This window comes from Aulonocara sp. 'chitande type north' Nkhata Bay, linkage group LG15, assembly GCF_057382095.1.
Source record: "Aulonocara sp. 'chitande type north' Nkhata Bay isolate Kocher_YH1m ecotype deep benthic linkage group LG15, A_spYH_male_GT1.1, whole genome shotgun sequence".
In the NCBI taxonomy this organism is placed as follows: domain Eukaryota; kingdom Metazoa; phylum Chordata; class Actinopteri; order Cichliformes; family Cichlidae; genus Aulonocara; species Aulonocara sp. 'chitande type north' Nkhata Bay.
Genome location: NC_141358.1, coordinates 37,532,739 through 37,548,962, shown reverse-complemented (window position 1 = coordinate 37,548,962; position 16,224 = coordinate 37,532,739). Strand labels below are relative to the sequence as shown.

At 43.4% G+C, this 16,224-nt stretch overlaps 1 protein-coding gene across 1 annotated transcript; it reads left to right on the top strand.

The window, feature by feature from the left end:
* The first annotated feature begins 13,406 nt into the window (after positions 1-13,406).
* Positions 13,407-15,517, top strand: LOC147313589 (uncharacterized). Its single transcript, XM_086262951.1, has 3 exons — positions 13,407-13,413; positions 13,956-14,586; positions 14,659-15,517. Exons 1-3 carry the CDS (start codon positions 13,407-13,409, stop codon positions 15,515-15,517), a joined length of 1,497 nt encoding a protein of 498 aa, XP_086119077.1.
* The last annotated feature ends 707 nt before the right edge of the window (positions 15,518-16,224 follow it).

The window sequence follows — 16,224 nt, the reverse complement described above, 5'->3', positions numbered from 1 at the left end:
CTACGAATAGATATCTTCTTACAGATGTGCAAAATGTGTATGCAAGGCAAAAGGTAATAATCAGTTACATTTAAGCAAGTTTTGCTTGTGTGCACAAAACAGAGAGCATGGAGAGCAAGTAAGGAACCCCATTTGCCAAATGTATAATAGCACTGATGATTGTCTAGCAAGACATTTGCTTTTTTTATGGGTATTTAAAAAATACCTGCACTTGTAAACAGTGATCACTGTGTACCTTAAAGTTTTGAACCAATTCAATTCAATTCAATGTTATTTATATAGCACCAAAATCACAACAACAGTTGGTAGACCCTGCAATAATATATACAAAAAAAACCCCAACAATCATATGACCTGCCATACGAGCAAGCACTTTGGTGACAGTGGGAAGGAAAAACTCCCTTTTAACAGGAAGAAACCTCCGGCAGAATCAGGCTCAGGGAGGGGCGGGGCCATCTGCCATGATAAAACCACATTCCCATTATCAACAATCTGGATATCCTGACTTTACCGGAAAGACAGCGGCTAAATCCACAGTCCCAGGCTTGATTCAGATAAGATGGGGTCTTGTGACCCTGAACCATGAAAATTTAACATAAAAGCTACAAAAGCAAGTATTTTATAAATTCTAGTAACATGCCACAGTTTGCCATGAATTCTTTCAAAAGTAACTCCTTGCAGGATTGTATCGCATCCGGCCTAAGTGGTTTACAAAGATCAAATGTGTCTTCATTCATAAAGATACTTAACTCAGTGATGACGATGGAATATCCATGGCAACAGAAATGAATAGGACTGCAGTTATTACACTCGCCCTTTGATTCCCTACCTACATGTTGTCATGCTCCTGCAGTAGTTCATCTGGGCTCTATTATCATAGGATCATTTACGTTGTTTAACACATCATTAAAACACTCGTAAAAATCCCCTTCTTAAACCTTGTATCTTTCCACAGTGAGCCTATTTTTAATGTTGTCAGAACACTTAATTGTTTCCTTGTTGCTAAAAATACACAAAAGAAGGCTTGATTTACATGTTTAGCGAGTCACGGTCATAAAATTAAGACGTGGTAATGATAAGCTTGGTAATTTTTTAATAAGATTTATGAGCGTCTGAGTTCTAAATTGGAAAGGAGGCTCTGCAGATCACGTTTATTCCATGCATTCATATTTTTTAAACCATTTGCATTATGTTCAAGTGGACAGTTAACACAAATTTCCAGATTCCCAAGGTTAAGTCACCGTGCTCAGGGTAAGCTAATTCATATTAGGTTGTTTATATTTCTGTGTTGTGTTGATATGGCCCACCTTAAAATCAAAATGCAAAATGTATGTCACACCCAGTCCATCTGAGTGTTTGTGTTCTGTTTTTTTATTTCAAGGAAGTGATGTAACCTACAATAACCTACAATAAACAAAAGCTTCCCAAGAGCGAAAAGAAAGAAAGAAAAAAGAAAGAAAAAAGGCTTTTGAATCAGTGATCGATGAGGTGGCTTTATTTGTCTTCAAAGACTTTGAGAGTCACTCAGGCTGAGTTTTGGCCCTCTCTATGTTCTTTCAGTGGTTGAAGCAAAGCATGTAATATGCCTCAGTTCTCACTGGAAGCCTACCCCTGCTGTTGCAAACAAAAAGATCAAACAATGCTACTTTTCTCAGTCTGGCGCGACATATCAATGGCTATTTTTCTCCACATCTACCTCCTTTTTCCGCCTTTTTGGCATTCATGTTTATACGTTGCCTTGTTTTGTACCCAGTGCCCAGTGGCCATCAAATAAAAGGAGCTGGGATTCTTTCCCTTGTTTTCATTTGCGAAGAGGTACGTGCTGGGAATATCCATGGCTACTCATATCAGAGGTCATGTAAACCCTGCCCTTTGACTGTGTGGTTTTGGCATTTTTCTTTGTGTTGAGTCTAAGTAATGTGGAACATTGTGATTTAATCATGCAGCAACTAATTTGATCAAGGAGGCTAACCTAGTTTTTTTGTGCAAAAGTTCACTCTCTCTGGGTATGTGAAAAAGGTGCTGGAAATGGTTCCACTTTATACAAATCATAAAGGAGGCACGTATTTGAGTACTTTGGCCTGTTGGCTAAACACAATTCACAGTGTATTTTTTAGTTACTGTTGTATAATTAGGGTTTGATAATATATAATCCAATATATACAATTCAGAACCTATATTGGATAAGTACAAGAAAACGAATGGATGGAGTCACCTTCTCTCCCGGTTTGAGGTGTTTGATGCGTTTCATCCGGGTCTGTTGCAACCCAGTATCACAGCAAAACGTGTAATAGGCACGCCAGCCTACTATGGACACTTTTACAGAAGTTGCAGTAAGCTACTGTGCCAACAGAGGGAGATATTTTATTCCATGCCAACATGAAAATAATCACGGGACACCGTTTAAACAGGTATTATTAACACATTTACATGTAAATACATATTAGCTGCCTAGCGTAATTGTTTCTGGTGATTAAGGACCCTGAAATGTACCACATACCTTTCTTGTTCACAAGTGACTTCTTGTTTTTAACTTTACTATCTCCCTCTGCTGGTAATGCAGCCTCTGCATCCACTAATACAACTTCTGCATGCGTGTCTATCACATGCTTTGCCATGGTATCGGGTTGGCTGTTGGGGATCTTGCCAAAATTGATGGAATTATGAAGACAGAAAAGCGTTGTCAGATTTGATCTGCAATGCAATGCCGTCTGGCAAGCATGTGATTGGCAACAACGTCATGTTTAGCATGATAATGATCACAACACATTGCCAATGCAGTAAAAGCATACCCGGATTGAAATACAAAGCGCAACACTGTCAGTTATGACTGGCCTCCCCAGAATTTTGAATACTTTCTCATATTTCTGAAGAAACTGCATTAGATAAATATAAGATAAGGTATGGCAGAGCTTTCAGACTCAGTCCCTTTCATCTATACAGTAGGTAAACCTGATCGCTGTTCACATCACAGGTCTTTAAAACCCTCCTATCGTCTTTAAAGGAAACTTTAAACAGCGTAAAACTGGTATACATACGTGATAATGAACACTAAACCTAATGAATCACACTTCCCGGTGAAGGTTTTCCTGTGATGACAAAGAGGATGTGTGTAACTTTCTTCATGTTAGGTGATTCATCTTTTTTAACAACTGTTGGTTGGCATCACTTCAGGTAACCGTCCTTCAAGTAAAAAAAAATCTAGTGAGTCTAAATGAATCATAGACTTCATTATTCTGACGTGTAAACAATGTGGGTAGTCTCTTTAATTTATTCAGCTAAGGATGTGATGCAATCTAAAGTAACAAAATATAATAATGATAATAATATTATGGTAATAATGTTGCAGTAACCTTAATTTGATGCTTTTAGTGTTGTTTAAAATATATAATGAGATTCAAATGCACATCAGCAGACAGATAGGCACAATGATAATAACACAAATCAGAACATCACTGTGCGCATCAGCACATTCTGCTCACTCCTTCGCATTTCACAGATTAATACCCATAATGCTTTGACAAAAGTTTCTGACCAAAACTCTAGGGTGAATAGGAAAATTGTAAATTGTGGTGAGATGGACAGAGAAACGTCATTATGGCAATAACTCATTGGTCCTTGGATGACTTCAATAAACCTTGCTGATATAGTCAACTCACTGCAGAGGTACTGCTCTGCTCTAAGACCCATTTGGATCTGCAGTAAGTGCCACTTGTACAGGTATGTAAAAAGCTAGGTGCTGTGGCTTCTAGAAAGCTAAAACTCTGAGTCTAGCCATGAATTCTTAGATGGGAAAATCTGTGTGTATTTAGCTCACAGTGTTCACTCTGAATTAAGCAAATTAAGCAAAGGAGACAATGAATCCAGAGTATTACATTTTGCTCAACATAATTTAACTATTTAGCTGACTTGAATTGGCTGGAAAATACCTTTTCCTGTAATTTGATGGTAACAGTGCAGGCAAGAGCAACTTTTTATACTTATGTAGTTATGATGTCAAGGACTGATAGACCAATACTGGCACTTTATCTGAAGTCAACGTTACTTGGCATTACTTTAAATATTTCTCACTATGCCGAATGCTTGATCTTATATAAATATATGGATTGAATTTGACTTGGACAGGGGTGTAATAAGAATGGATAAGCTAGTCTTATTGTAAGGCTTATCAACACCACCACAGGCATAGCAGTGCTAACCCATTTGGTAACTTCAGACTTGGTATGAAAGGCTTTACTAAAAAAAAAATAGGAAGTAATGAAGGCTGCTCTATCAACGTACACGCTAACATGCATGATGTTAGCTTCAGAGATGGAAAAGGAACCAGTTTAAAATAGAATGGCGACTGGTTTTAATTCAATTTTATTTATTTATTTATTTTTGTTTCATTTGAGGGTAATCAAAACAAATGCATGCTGATTGGCGGAATGCACGAGGAACATGTCTGCTGCAGTATTTATCTTACTCTGCTTTGACTCAAACATTTCTTGCTATGGATACAGTGTGTGATGAGTGAGCTCATCTAGTATTGTGTCAGAGTGTATTTTTTATTTTAATAATAAAATATTTATTTCTAAAAATCGACAAGAAATCTACATTATTGTGTTTTATAGCTAGTTCTTTTATTCTGTGCACATAAACAATATTACCTGCAGCACTGAAATCTTTGAGGTCAGCAGACCTGATACTTTTAGATGTTCCCAGGTACAGATTAAAGACTAGGGGAGAGAGGACTTTTGCTGTGGCTGCACCCAGACTGTGGAACAGTTTACCTCCTCACATCAGATTCTCCACAAGCCTAGGAACTTTTAAAACTGCTCTTAAAACTCACATCTTCTCATTGGCTTTTAGCAAGGTTTAACTTATTGTTTTTGTTTTATCAGTGAGGTGTTTTATGTACTTGTGTTTTATTGTATTTTATATTTGTATTTTATTGTACAGCACTTTGGTCAGCCTTGGTTGTTTTTAAATGTGCTTTATAAATAAACTTGACTTGACTTGACTTGACAGTTCACATGACTGACACGATCTCACTGATGGAACGACAGCGATTTGTAGGTGGCCTCAGGAAAAATTAAAGGTTTACTTCTTTAAGATGTACCACACATTCAGCTTCCATGAATAGTGTAAACCCTCGGTTCAAGGTCTGCGATATGAGGATCAAAGTAAGTTAACAGTAAATGACTAATAGCAAACAGGCAAATACAGTATATGTAGTATGCCGTAAAAATGAAAATTACCCTGCAGCTTTTTCTCCTTCACAACATAAATAAATCCTTCACTTTTGCAACCCTTTACATCTTATGGTCGTGTCTGCAGCTGTGCAGTGTTGCAGTGCATTTGCCCTCTCAGTGCAACAGTAGCAAAACAAAAAAGAAAAAGAAAGAAAATATAAGTATAACGCAAAGAAATTGAGAAAAGTAAAGTTTCTGTTTGGTTTCCTTGTTTTAGAAGCTTCTCAGATAAACTTTCTTGACCACACAAAGATGCCTTTAGCAGTCATTTATCTCCTCTGGCAATTTCTTGGCCACCTTGTGCAAAAAAAACCCTAAAAAAAAATTAACTTGCAGTGATCATACCGTATACCAATTTATTTTGTGGTAGATAAATGCGCTGTAATATAATTATACCTGTCAGGCAAATAGTACAAAGAGCAAGTTTGTCTTCTGTGCGGGTGGCGCCAAAATGTGGTTGATGATGAGTGTTGTATTCATCTGAGACCTCACCTGGCATTTTCCAACCTCTTCCTCTCATCTGCCGTTACACTAGGCGGGTAAAGACATGTTTGACATATTTCATGTTTGTGCGTTAAAGTAAACAGTGTTACACGGCTAATCTCTACATCGAGGTGGCATGCCTTTCGTCTATAAATCATCGCCTCTAACCAAAATCTCATACTGTGCAGTGGGTCTTAAACTGTTTTAATGGCTCTTGAGGGATGCAGATCATTACATCTATTTATGTACTTAATGTTTACTACTATTTTTTTTATCACCTGCTTGGAGATGCTTATAGAAAAACAAGAAAAACATGTTTTGAGTTGCTACAATTCTGCAGACGTGTGCACATTGCAAATGCACATTGCAAAGTCAAATTTCAGCCATATTTTGGAAATGACCCATACATGACTTGTTGTCATACAATGACAAAATCAGGCTCACCCCCCCCCCCCTCCCCACCTATTTAAGTACATCTTCCAGCAGAGCAGTTGTTCAGGAGCAGGGATATGAAGGAACTCGTGCCTCTGTGCAAGACCAAGCAACTCTGCTGATTTACTCTACAGCTTGACTTTCCAGAGCATGGGTGGAAAATGAGGCCTTTATCATGAAAAGAAGACCACACAAGAGCTGCATAGGTATTAAACTTTCCCACTAAAAGTTTATTGAGTTATTTTGGTCACAGAATTGCAATATCCAGCCCGTAATGCAAAAGAAAAAGAGGAAAAAAAAGAATCCAGCTTAGTAGTTTCTCACATTAAAACCAGGTCCAGTTCCCAAATTGGATGGATCCCTGCAGCAACGTGCTGGGCAGGTAAATGCTAGCAGGGAATCCTCAGGATGTTTCATGGTGTGAGGGGGTTTTCCCATTATTCAGGAATATAGAAGCACAACCACTGCAAACCTGTATATCTGTGTTTGGCCTGATGTGTTTCTCTTGGTTTCCCGAGATGTAATCGGCCACTAATTTGTCCCAGATAACCTCTTAAGCCCCAACGCCCCCTGATACGGGGGCAAAAGGCAGGAGATCAGTTAGGCTTAGGGCTTAAGAGGTTAACAACTTATAACCAAGTTGTTTTCAACATAATATCCTCTTCTATCTTCACTCTTGATCAGTTCTAGATTCTTCTGGTGAGTTACTAGGATCCTGAAGAGGTTGAAAAGTGAGTGGTAACCGTATGTATCTATCTCCAGACATGAACACTGTGAACAAATTTAAGAATGGTGTGGATTTATGCTCAGTTAAGAGGTAGCTAATGTGACATAGCATTTGGACATCACACATGACAGTCGTGATAATACACCACTATAATTAGAAAGGGAACGTTGATAATAAAACCAGTGACGTCACATATCACTTAAGGGGATGTCATAAGGACGTTGGTGTAATCTCCTTAACAAAATGGAAATCCTTGTGCATCTTTAGCTTGCTGGCTTCTTATTCTACTGCCTGTAGTAAGACAGGAAAATAAAATCAAATGGGATAAGGCAGTAATTCCAATGAGTTGTTTTTTTGTTTTTAGTTGTTCTTTTGAAAAAAAAAAAAGGGCACTTGCCCAAGATTATAGCAGCATTGTGAAAGCTCGCATTTTTAAAGCAAGTAATTTTAATGCAGTGTATATACTGAATAAAGTTCTCATAGTCCAAAGTATCATTATGAAATTTCACAACTATGTGTACTTCTGGTGCCTATAATTGTTCACTTTCCCAGGGTAGTAATGGAAAAGCCTTTGTTCTTTGGCAATCTAGGTGGAAAGCTGGACAGATGTTGACTTCGCTAACATAGAGGCCCCAGGTTAATGAAAGCACGATTTTATGGGGGTGGTGAAAAACCAACTGTATAGAAAAGAGGAGGTGATCAGAGTATTGTGATTCAGGCGATTTATTATATCATGGTTTATCTTAAAATTGAGCTAATATGTTACACAGTTATCCATCATACTGACACTGTGGCATGATTGTTGCAGACTGTTGTGGATTTGAGATTCCTGTAAGATATCTTTGCACAGTTGAGGGATTGTGGGAGAGAGACTGATGCAATTAACTCATTGTTAGCATACAAGCCATTAAGAAAATGAAAGCATATAGAGCTTTATAAAAACTCATAAAACCGCTGTTGCAATGGAGGGGGCAGGGGGGTTCCTTGGATTTCAGCCCAGAGGCTTGTGAAAACATTTTAAGCCAACTAAAAGTAGCTACGGTTTGGGCCAAAGTAGAGTTTTATATTCATCTTGAGGATAAAATACCCAACAACATAAGCGTTACACAAGTTGGTAAATTATGCTGCAGTTCTGATCTTATTTTCGGTTTGCTGGGCTCTGTATGAAGGTCTTATTCTTATTGATTATTCATAAATATGATTGTGACGTAGCTAATTCCTACTTGCACACCTAGTAGTTGTAGTTTTATGTGATAATGTCAACCTAGCAAGAACAAAACCAATGAGAAGGACCTGACCAGCCAAGTGTGTCATATTAGAGGCCAGTGGACATTGTGGAGCTGTTCTTCAGCACCAGTACTACAAGAAACAAAAATTCTTTAGCCTCTGTGTTGCTTTGACATCACCTTGAGTAAAGACAGTTGGTAATATTCAATTATTTTATGGCAAGATTTCCCATATTCTATACACACAAACTTGACTCTGTTAGTATAGATTTTTTTAATGACTAATCACTCCTTCTCTTTCTTACAATATCTTCTTATGCTGACGTCACTTTTACCTTCAAGTCTTTTTCTTTGTTTGCTTAAACAACCAACTTTTAAATTGAATTACAACCTTTGACATTGGGTTAAAGTCACAGAGCCCCTTCCATCGATTAAGCTATTGTTTGCCCTAGTTTCCTTGTGCATTTTTATCACGACTTCCTCAAAAATGAGTCAGCTGCTTTTGAAAAAGGCAGATCAAAAGCTCTGCTGTCTAAGCATAAGAGAATGGCCTTGACGCCTACATTAACCTCTGCATCTCCACCCACCCTTCCTGAAACCCACACCCTTCATCATCATAATATTTTTTTTTTTGGGTGGACAGCAGAATTTAAAAGGATCTTCCTGTCTCTTAACATAAACTAACTTACAGTATTTACCAACTGTAAATACTGTAAGTTAGCTGCCAGGGTTACCAGGGTTATACGGACACTGGCTGAATTAGGACAGTAGTTCCTTAATTCAAATCCCCCAAAACTAAGTTTAATTTATTTATTTTACCCAAAATATTTTTCCCACAAACATATAGAAATATTTTACCCTTCTTTAAAATGTTGAAATATGTTTTTAGTTTTAAACTAAAACTAATGTTTTTCCATTTTATTCTCATTAACAGCCAGTTGAGGAGGTTTGGGCATCTGAACGTGACCCCTCATGGACCTGTGGCAAGTGTTCTGTATAGGTGGAGGCCCAAGGGCAGGCCCACGGCATGCTGACGAGATGAAGAGATGTTATGAGCTGGACATGAGAGAGAGAGGGAGGTTTCAACTCAGGTAAACAGCAGAAATTGGATGGATCACGTAAGCTCACGTAAGCTCAACTTTGATAGTTTGAGTATGTATCACAAATGATGAAGTTTCACAAAATACTGCTCAGCAAATAGAAATTACAATGTGAAACTTCAAGGCTGAGTAACAGTAATATTTCAGAGGTGGGATGACTTTTTTAAAAATCTTAACAAGGTACTCGGCTGGGTTGTAAAAGCCTGGTTCTTTAAGCCCTCTGTTTGAACTGTTCTGTTTACAGCTAACTCGATACAAGGTCCCAGCAGTAGCCACCACCTGAACTGAGATCAGACATCTCAATTAAGTAATGCGGGTTTTCATTTTTTCCAGTCTGGCCAAAGGGAAGTGATTCCTTCAACCAACCCCTTTGAAATCTACTTCAATCTTTCAGGCTGGGGGTCTTGAGGGAATAAGGTTTAATCTTTTCATATAAGTGCCTCTCACTGAGCACAAAACTCTCTTTAAAGTATGAGTTGGCAGCATGACCCCTGAAGATCAAGCTGTTGCTGTGGTCAAAATAGTGACATCATCAATTTAAAATTGTTTAAATGGATTTTGGGAGGACCTGAATAAGGAAAAAAAAACAAAAAACTCAAGGTTGATTCGCTTTGGTTTTCAATTACCGTGACCTTTTCCAAACTGACGTCTTTGAAGATGAATCAACAATGCAGTATATTTTGGATCAACTTCCACCCAGAATATAATTCATTTAATGTGCTGTTTTGTTACTTTTGCTCTCATCTTGTGCGGCCTAAAAGGGCAAACATTAATCTTAGAAAAAAAAGAAGAAAAAGAGGATAGTGTTCAAGCATGTCTTTCATGGCTACAGGGTGGGACTGAAACTAATGACTAATGAACTTCATTAAAATGATAAACCAAAAAATCCAATTTATTATAACAAGTATTTAAAATTTAGCCACAGACAGCTATAGAAAAAAGAAAACACTATCTGCACTGCAAAGCTTCAATGCAAAAAAGATATTTAGGAAAATATGGCGGTTTGGGTTAAATTACTCAGGCTTTACAACATTAACCTTGCAGGTTGAAAAATCATGATCACTCAGTCCGTTTAAATTTGATGAACCTTCACAAGCTTTCATATGTCACAAGTTGGGAGTCAGACTGCTTCACTTTTGCCATAAACCCAGTGAATCATGATACTGACGCTAAAGAACACCTCGAGCATGTGTGAGAAACCAGCAGCTATGATAACACAACAATATATGCAAAATGAAAAAAGGCTGAATCATCTGGTAGGCATCTCTAGTCTACCTTTTTCCAGAATGTAGCTGTCACAGTACTGTGTGGATTGTAATGTGGAGGTGGAGGACCCAAATGCAGAATGCTGCAGGGAGAACACGGAATGAAAAATGTAAAAACAAAAAGCCGCTATCGTGCTCTGTGATACAAACAAACCCAGAATCCAGTGAATTAGGTGATACCAGAAAATGCAAGGGTGCAGGAGCAGGGCAGCACATGCCAATGGTTGCACAACATATGCCATTACAAAGGACACAGGGAGTACTGGACTATGCATAAACACAGAAGGCTTATTAGCAATAAGGCACAGCTGGGGGAATGAGATACATGTGCAGACAATCAGGACAGAGACATGAAGCAAAACTCAAAACAAGAGACTAGAGGGCGGTGCACTGTTGGACGGACCAATCGGAGTCTGCGCTGCGGGACTGTTTTGATCACGCGGACTGGGAAATGTTTCACGTGGCCGCCAGAGACATTGATGAATACACAGACTCAGTCTGTGGATTTATCAGGAAATGCGTGGAAGATGTCGTCCCATCCAGAACAGTCAAATCCTTCCCAAATCAAAAACCCTGGATTAACGGAGATGTTCGCGCGGCACTGGCGGCACGGAACACCGCCTTTGCCTCCGCGAACACATCGGACTACAAACACGCACATTACCAACTCCGGAAGACGATCAAAGCAGCCAAACGTGAGTACAGGGACAGGGTGGAACAACAGTTTGACAACCCTCGGAGTATGTGGCAGGGACTAAACACGATCACAGACTTTAGAGGGAAAACCAGCACACCGCAGACCACGGCCTCTCTGTGTGAGGATCTAAACGTATTCTACGCTAGATTCGACACAGCGAACACCATGAGACCGGACAGTGTGCGCACCGCGGATGACGTCAGTGCGCACACTGTGTCTGAGGAGGATGTGCGGAAGTGCTTCAGGAAGGTGAACGCACGCAAAGCTACTGGTCCGGACGGGATTCCCGGCCGCGTCCTCAGGTCATGCGTGGCTCAGCTGGCTGGAGTGTTCACGCACATCTTCAACCTTTCCCTCTCTCTGTCTGTAGTCCCAGCCTGCTTCAAAATGGCCACCATCGTCCCTGTACCCAAATCCTCCACCATCTCCTCATTGAACGACTGGCGACCTGTAGCCCTGACCCCCATCATAAGCAAATGCTTCGAGAAGCTGGTCAGGGACTTCATCTGCTCTGCACTACCCGACTCACTGGACCCTCTACAGTTTGCATACCACCACAACAGGTCCACTGATGATGCCATAGCCCTGACACTACATACTGCCCTGTCACACCTGGAGAAGAGAGACACGTATGTGAGGATGCTGTTTGTAGATTACAGCTCAGCATTCAATACCATCGTTCCCTCGAAGCTGGACAGGAAACTGCAGGATCTAGGACTGAGCAGCTCCCTCTGCAGCTGGATCCTTAGCTTCCTGTCTGACAGACGCCAGGTGGTCAGACTGGGCAGCATCACCTCATCCCCCATCACACTGAACACTGGTGCTCCACAGGGGTGTGTACTGAGCCCTCTCCTGTACTCACTCTACACCTACGACTGCACAGCTCCAACATCATTGTGAAGTTTGCGGACGACACTACAGTGGTGGGTCTTATCACCAACGGTGATGAGACGGCTTACAGGGAGGAGGTCAGCGCCCTGACCCACTGGTGTCAAGACAACCATCTCACCCTCAACGTCGCAAAGACAAAGGAGTTGATAGTGGACTTCCGGAGGTGCAGAGAAGTACACACCCCCATCACCATCAACGGCGCTGCTGTGGAGAGAGTGAGCAGCTTCCGGTTCCTTGGCGTACACCTGGCTGAGGATCTTACGTGGTCAGTACACACAAACAAAACAGTGAAGAAGGCGCAGCAGCGCCTCTTCTTTCTCAGGAGACTGAAAAGATTCGGCATGAGCCCCCGCATCCTCAGGACCTTCTATCGCTGTGCCATTGAGAGCATCCTCACTGGATGCATCACCACCTGGTATGGCAACAGCACCGCCTACAACTGTAAAGCTCTCCAGCGAGTAGTGCGGTGCTCTGAACGGATAATTGGAGGTGAGCTTCCCTCCCTCCAAGACATCTACAGGAAGCGGTGCCTGAGGAAAGCGGGGAGGATCATCAAGGACTCCAGTCACCCCAGCCATAAACTGTTCAGACTGCTTCCATCAGGAAGAAGGTTCTGCAGCATCCGGTCCCGTACCAGCAGACTGAGAGACAGCTTCTTCCATCAGGCCATCAGACTGCTGAACACGTCATAGACACCTCAGCTTCACTACTGGAACTTCAACATTATGCACTCCACACTGTATATAAATGCCACTTGTTTTGCACATATTCAACTCTGTATATTTTATATATTTTATTATTATTATTATTATTATTTTATTTTATTTTTTTACTATTTAATTTGTAAAAATGTGTATACACACACAGGAAAATATTTAGTATACACATCCAGAAATGCATACACTATTATACATTGTACATATATTTATTAGTTTCAGGTTGGCCATTCTTGTATTTTGCTCGTTTGTGTTGTTGTGTTTGCACATCTCTGTTGCTTGTGGGGCTCGCACACAAGAATTTCACTCGCATGTGCTGTGCCAGTGTGCCTGCACATGTGATGTGACAATAAAAAGTGATTTGATTTGATTTGATTAGAGAAAGCATCCGTCAAATGAAAATAGGGGGGGGGGGGGAGCAAAATACACATAGTTAAGCATAGATACAAGAAAACTTACACTTAATATGAAGACTGAAATAAGGGTGCATCAGACGACAAAGGTGTAAAAAAGAGAGAAAACAGAACAGATCAGGACACACTGAGAGGACTGCAGAATAACTAAGAGAGGATCCAGGTGTCAAGGCTCTGTGTGCGGGCAGGCAGAGATGAGGATCCAAATGCAGGACTCGGAAAATGGAATGTAACTCAAAAAACCTCAGCTTTATTGCTGGCAGGAAAACAAACATAAAGTGAGGACGGAACACTGAGACCAAGAACACACAGGCATAAACTGATGGTACGACGCGACACTGAGCATGGGAAAACACAGGGCTTATATACACAGGGTAGTAACGGGGAAATCGGCAACAGGAGGGAGACACAGCTGGGAGAGATCAGGGCTAACGAGACAGGGGGAACAAAGCTGCAAATACTAACATCAGACAGGAACAAGAACCTTCAAAGTAAAACAGGAAACAAAACACACTTTACTAAGACACAGACTAGACAGAGACAGACTTGACACTGACCAAAGGCTACTAAATGATAATCATAATTACAACAGTATCAGATCATAAATCATAATATAGAAAAACACCAAGATAACTGAAACACCAAGTACCAGAGAAACATAAAGGAAAATCCATGATGCAAAAGTACCAAAACATAATGAACTCAAAATACTGGGTCCAACGGACCCAGAACCGTGACAGTACCCCCCCTCTAAGGGCTGACTCCCGACAGCCCCAAACAAAAAAAGCACAACAAAGCACCAGGCCAGGGCGGGCGGAGGGGGTCCAGGATGGAGGGACAGGCCCAAGCAAAAAAAAAAAAACAAGGAGCACCAGAGTCCAAAAAATGCAGGAAAGCATATCAAAAACAAAACGAAACCAGAGCTCACCAAGAGTCTACAAAAAGTCCAGGGGGCCGACCGTGCACACGGCAACGGTGGCGACGTGCGAACAGTTCTGGAGGCCGACCGTGCACATGGCGACGGCGGGCAAACAGTTCTGGAGGCCGACCGTGCGGACGGCAACGGCGGCGAGGAAGCAGTTCTGGGGTCCGACCGTGCGGACGGCAACGGCGGCGAGGAAGCAGTTCTGGGGGCCGACCGTGCGGATGGCAACGGCGGCGAGGAAGCAGTTCTGGGGGCCGACCGTGCGGACGGCAACGGCGGCGGGAATGCAAGCCTGGAGGCCGGCCACGCGGAAGGCAGTGGCGGCAACAGAAGTCCGGAGGGCGGCCACGGTGGTGATGATGCCCAACAAGCGGCCTGGCAGATGACCGACAATGTGGAGGTGGTAGGAGGGGACCCGAAGGCTGCGTGGCCCCTGCAGCCCCAGGCGAAGCGGAGGTTGGATCAGATGAGGCAGAGGCTGAAGCCGAAGCTGGGCCAGGCGACGCTGAAGCGAATGCGGAGGCTGAACCAGGTGAGGCTGATGCAGAGGCGGGGCCAAACGAAGCTGGTGATGCGGGAGCTGGACCAGACGAGGATGAGGACGCGGGAGCTGGACCAGACGAGGATGAGGACGCGGGAGCTGGACCAGACGAGGATGAGGACGCGGAGGCTGGACCAGACGACGCTGAAGCGGATGCGGAGGCTGGACCCGGCGAAGCGAATGAAGCTGAAGCCGAAGCTGGACCAGGTGAAGCTGAAGACGAAGCCGGACCAGGCGAAGCTGAAGGCGAAGCCGGACCAGGCGTGGGTGATGCTGAAGCCGGAGCCGGACCAGGCGTGGGTGATGCTGAAGCCGGAGCCGGACCAGGCGACGGCATGGGTGGAGACACGGAGGCTGCAGCTGGCGTGGATGAAGACACGGAGGCTGCAGCTGGCGTGGAAGCTGGAGACGGAGGCGCTGCAGCAGGCGGCGGCATGGATGAAACTGCTGCTGCAAGCGTGGACGAGGCTGCTGGTGGAGCAGCAGGCGGCGGCATGGATGAAACTGCTGCTGCAAGTGTGGATGAGGCTGCTGGTGGAGCAGCTGGTGGCTGGACGGGCTCCTCGGGCCCCCCAGCTGACGAGGAAGGAGGCTGGACGGGCTCCTCGGGCCCCCCAGCTGACGAGGAAGGAGGCTGGACGGGCTCCTCGGGCCCTCCAGCGAGAACAGTCTCAGGACCAGTGGGCACAGGGGCCCCTGGAACACACAGGACAAAACCAGCAGGCGCACGGGCCTCTGGCAGGGACAGAACAGGACCAGCAGGCGCACGGGCCTCTGGCAGGGACAGAACAGGACCAGCAGGCGCACGGGCCTCTGGCAGGGACAGATCAGAACCAGCAGGCGCACGGGCCTCTGGCAAACACATAGCAGACTTCAGCCGCCCAGAGCATTGACTCTGCTCAGGCAGTGACAGCCGGGTGCAGTCAGCTGGGTTCCTAGCCTCCAGGGGTCCAGAGTAGGCTGAGGGCTGAAACTCAGCCTCTGGGGAGGCCCTGGAGCGCGTCACAGTCTCTGAACTGGCCAGCTTTTTAGGAATGATTACATTATCATGAGGTTTGTTGCTCTGCTTAGAACAAACTGATGAAACACAGTTCCTTTTAGATTGATTTGACTGAGCTTGTTGTACCGGGGTAGCAAGTGACACAGGGTGCAGGGCTAGTGGCTGCTGAACAGGAGGCTGAACTGAGGGTGACTGAAACAATGGTTGGGATGACGACGGTGGTGGAATTGGAGACTGAGCTTGAGGCCGGGCGGCTAACTGAGCTTGAGGCCGGGCGGCTAACTGAGCTTGAGGCCGGGCGGCTAACTGAGCTTGAGGCCGGGCGGCTAACTGAGCTTGAGGCCGGGCGGCTAACTGAGCTTGAAACACAGGACACTGAGCTACAGGTGGCTGCTGAGCAGGTGACACTGGAGACTGAGCTACAGGTGGCTGCCGAGCAGGGGACACTGGAGACTGAGCTACAGACGGCTGCTGAGCAGGGGACTGAGCTGAAAGCGGACGGGCAGCTGACTGAATAAACATAGCTCCAGAATAAACAGATCCAGACGGAACAGTCTTAACTCCTGGATCTGAA

What these genes read in the sequence shown, in the direction of transcription:
- LOC147313589 (XM_086262951.1), top strand. An exon ending in TTGGATCAGATGAGGCAGAG is followed by an intron (nt 14,587 to 14,658) that starts GCTGAAGCCGAA and finishes GCTGATGCAGAG; the next exon opens with GCGGGGCCAAACGAAGCTGG.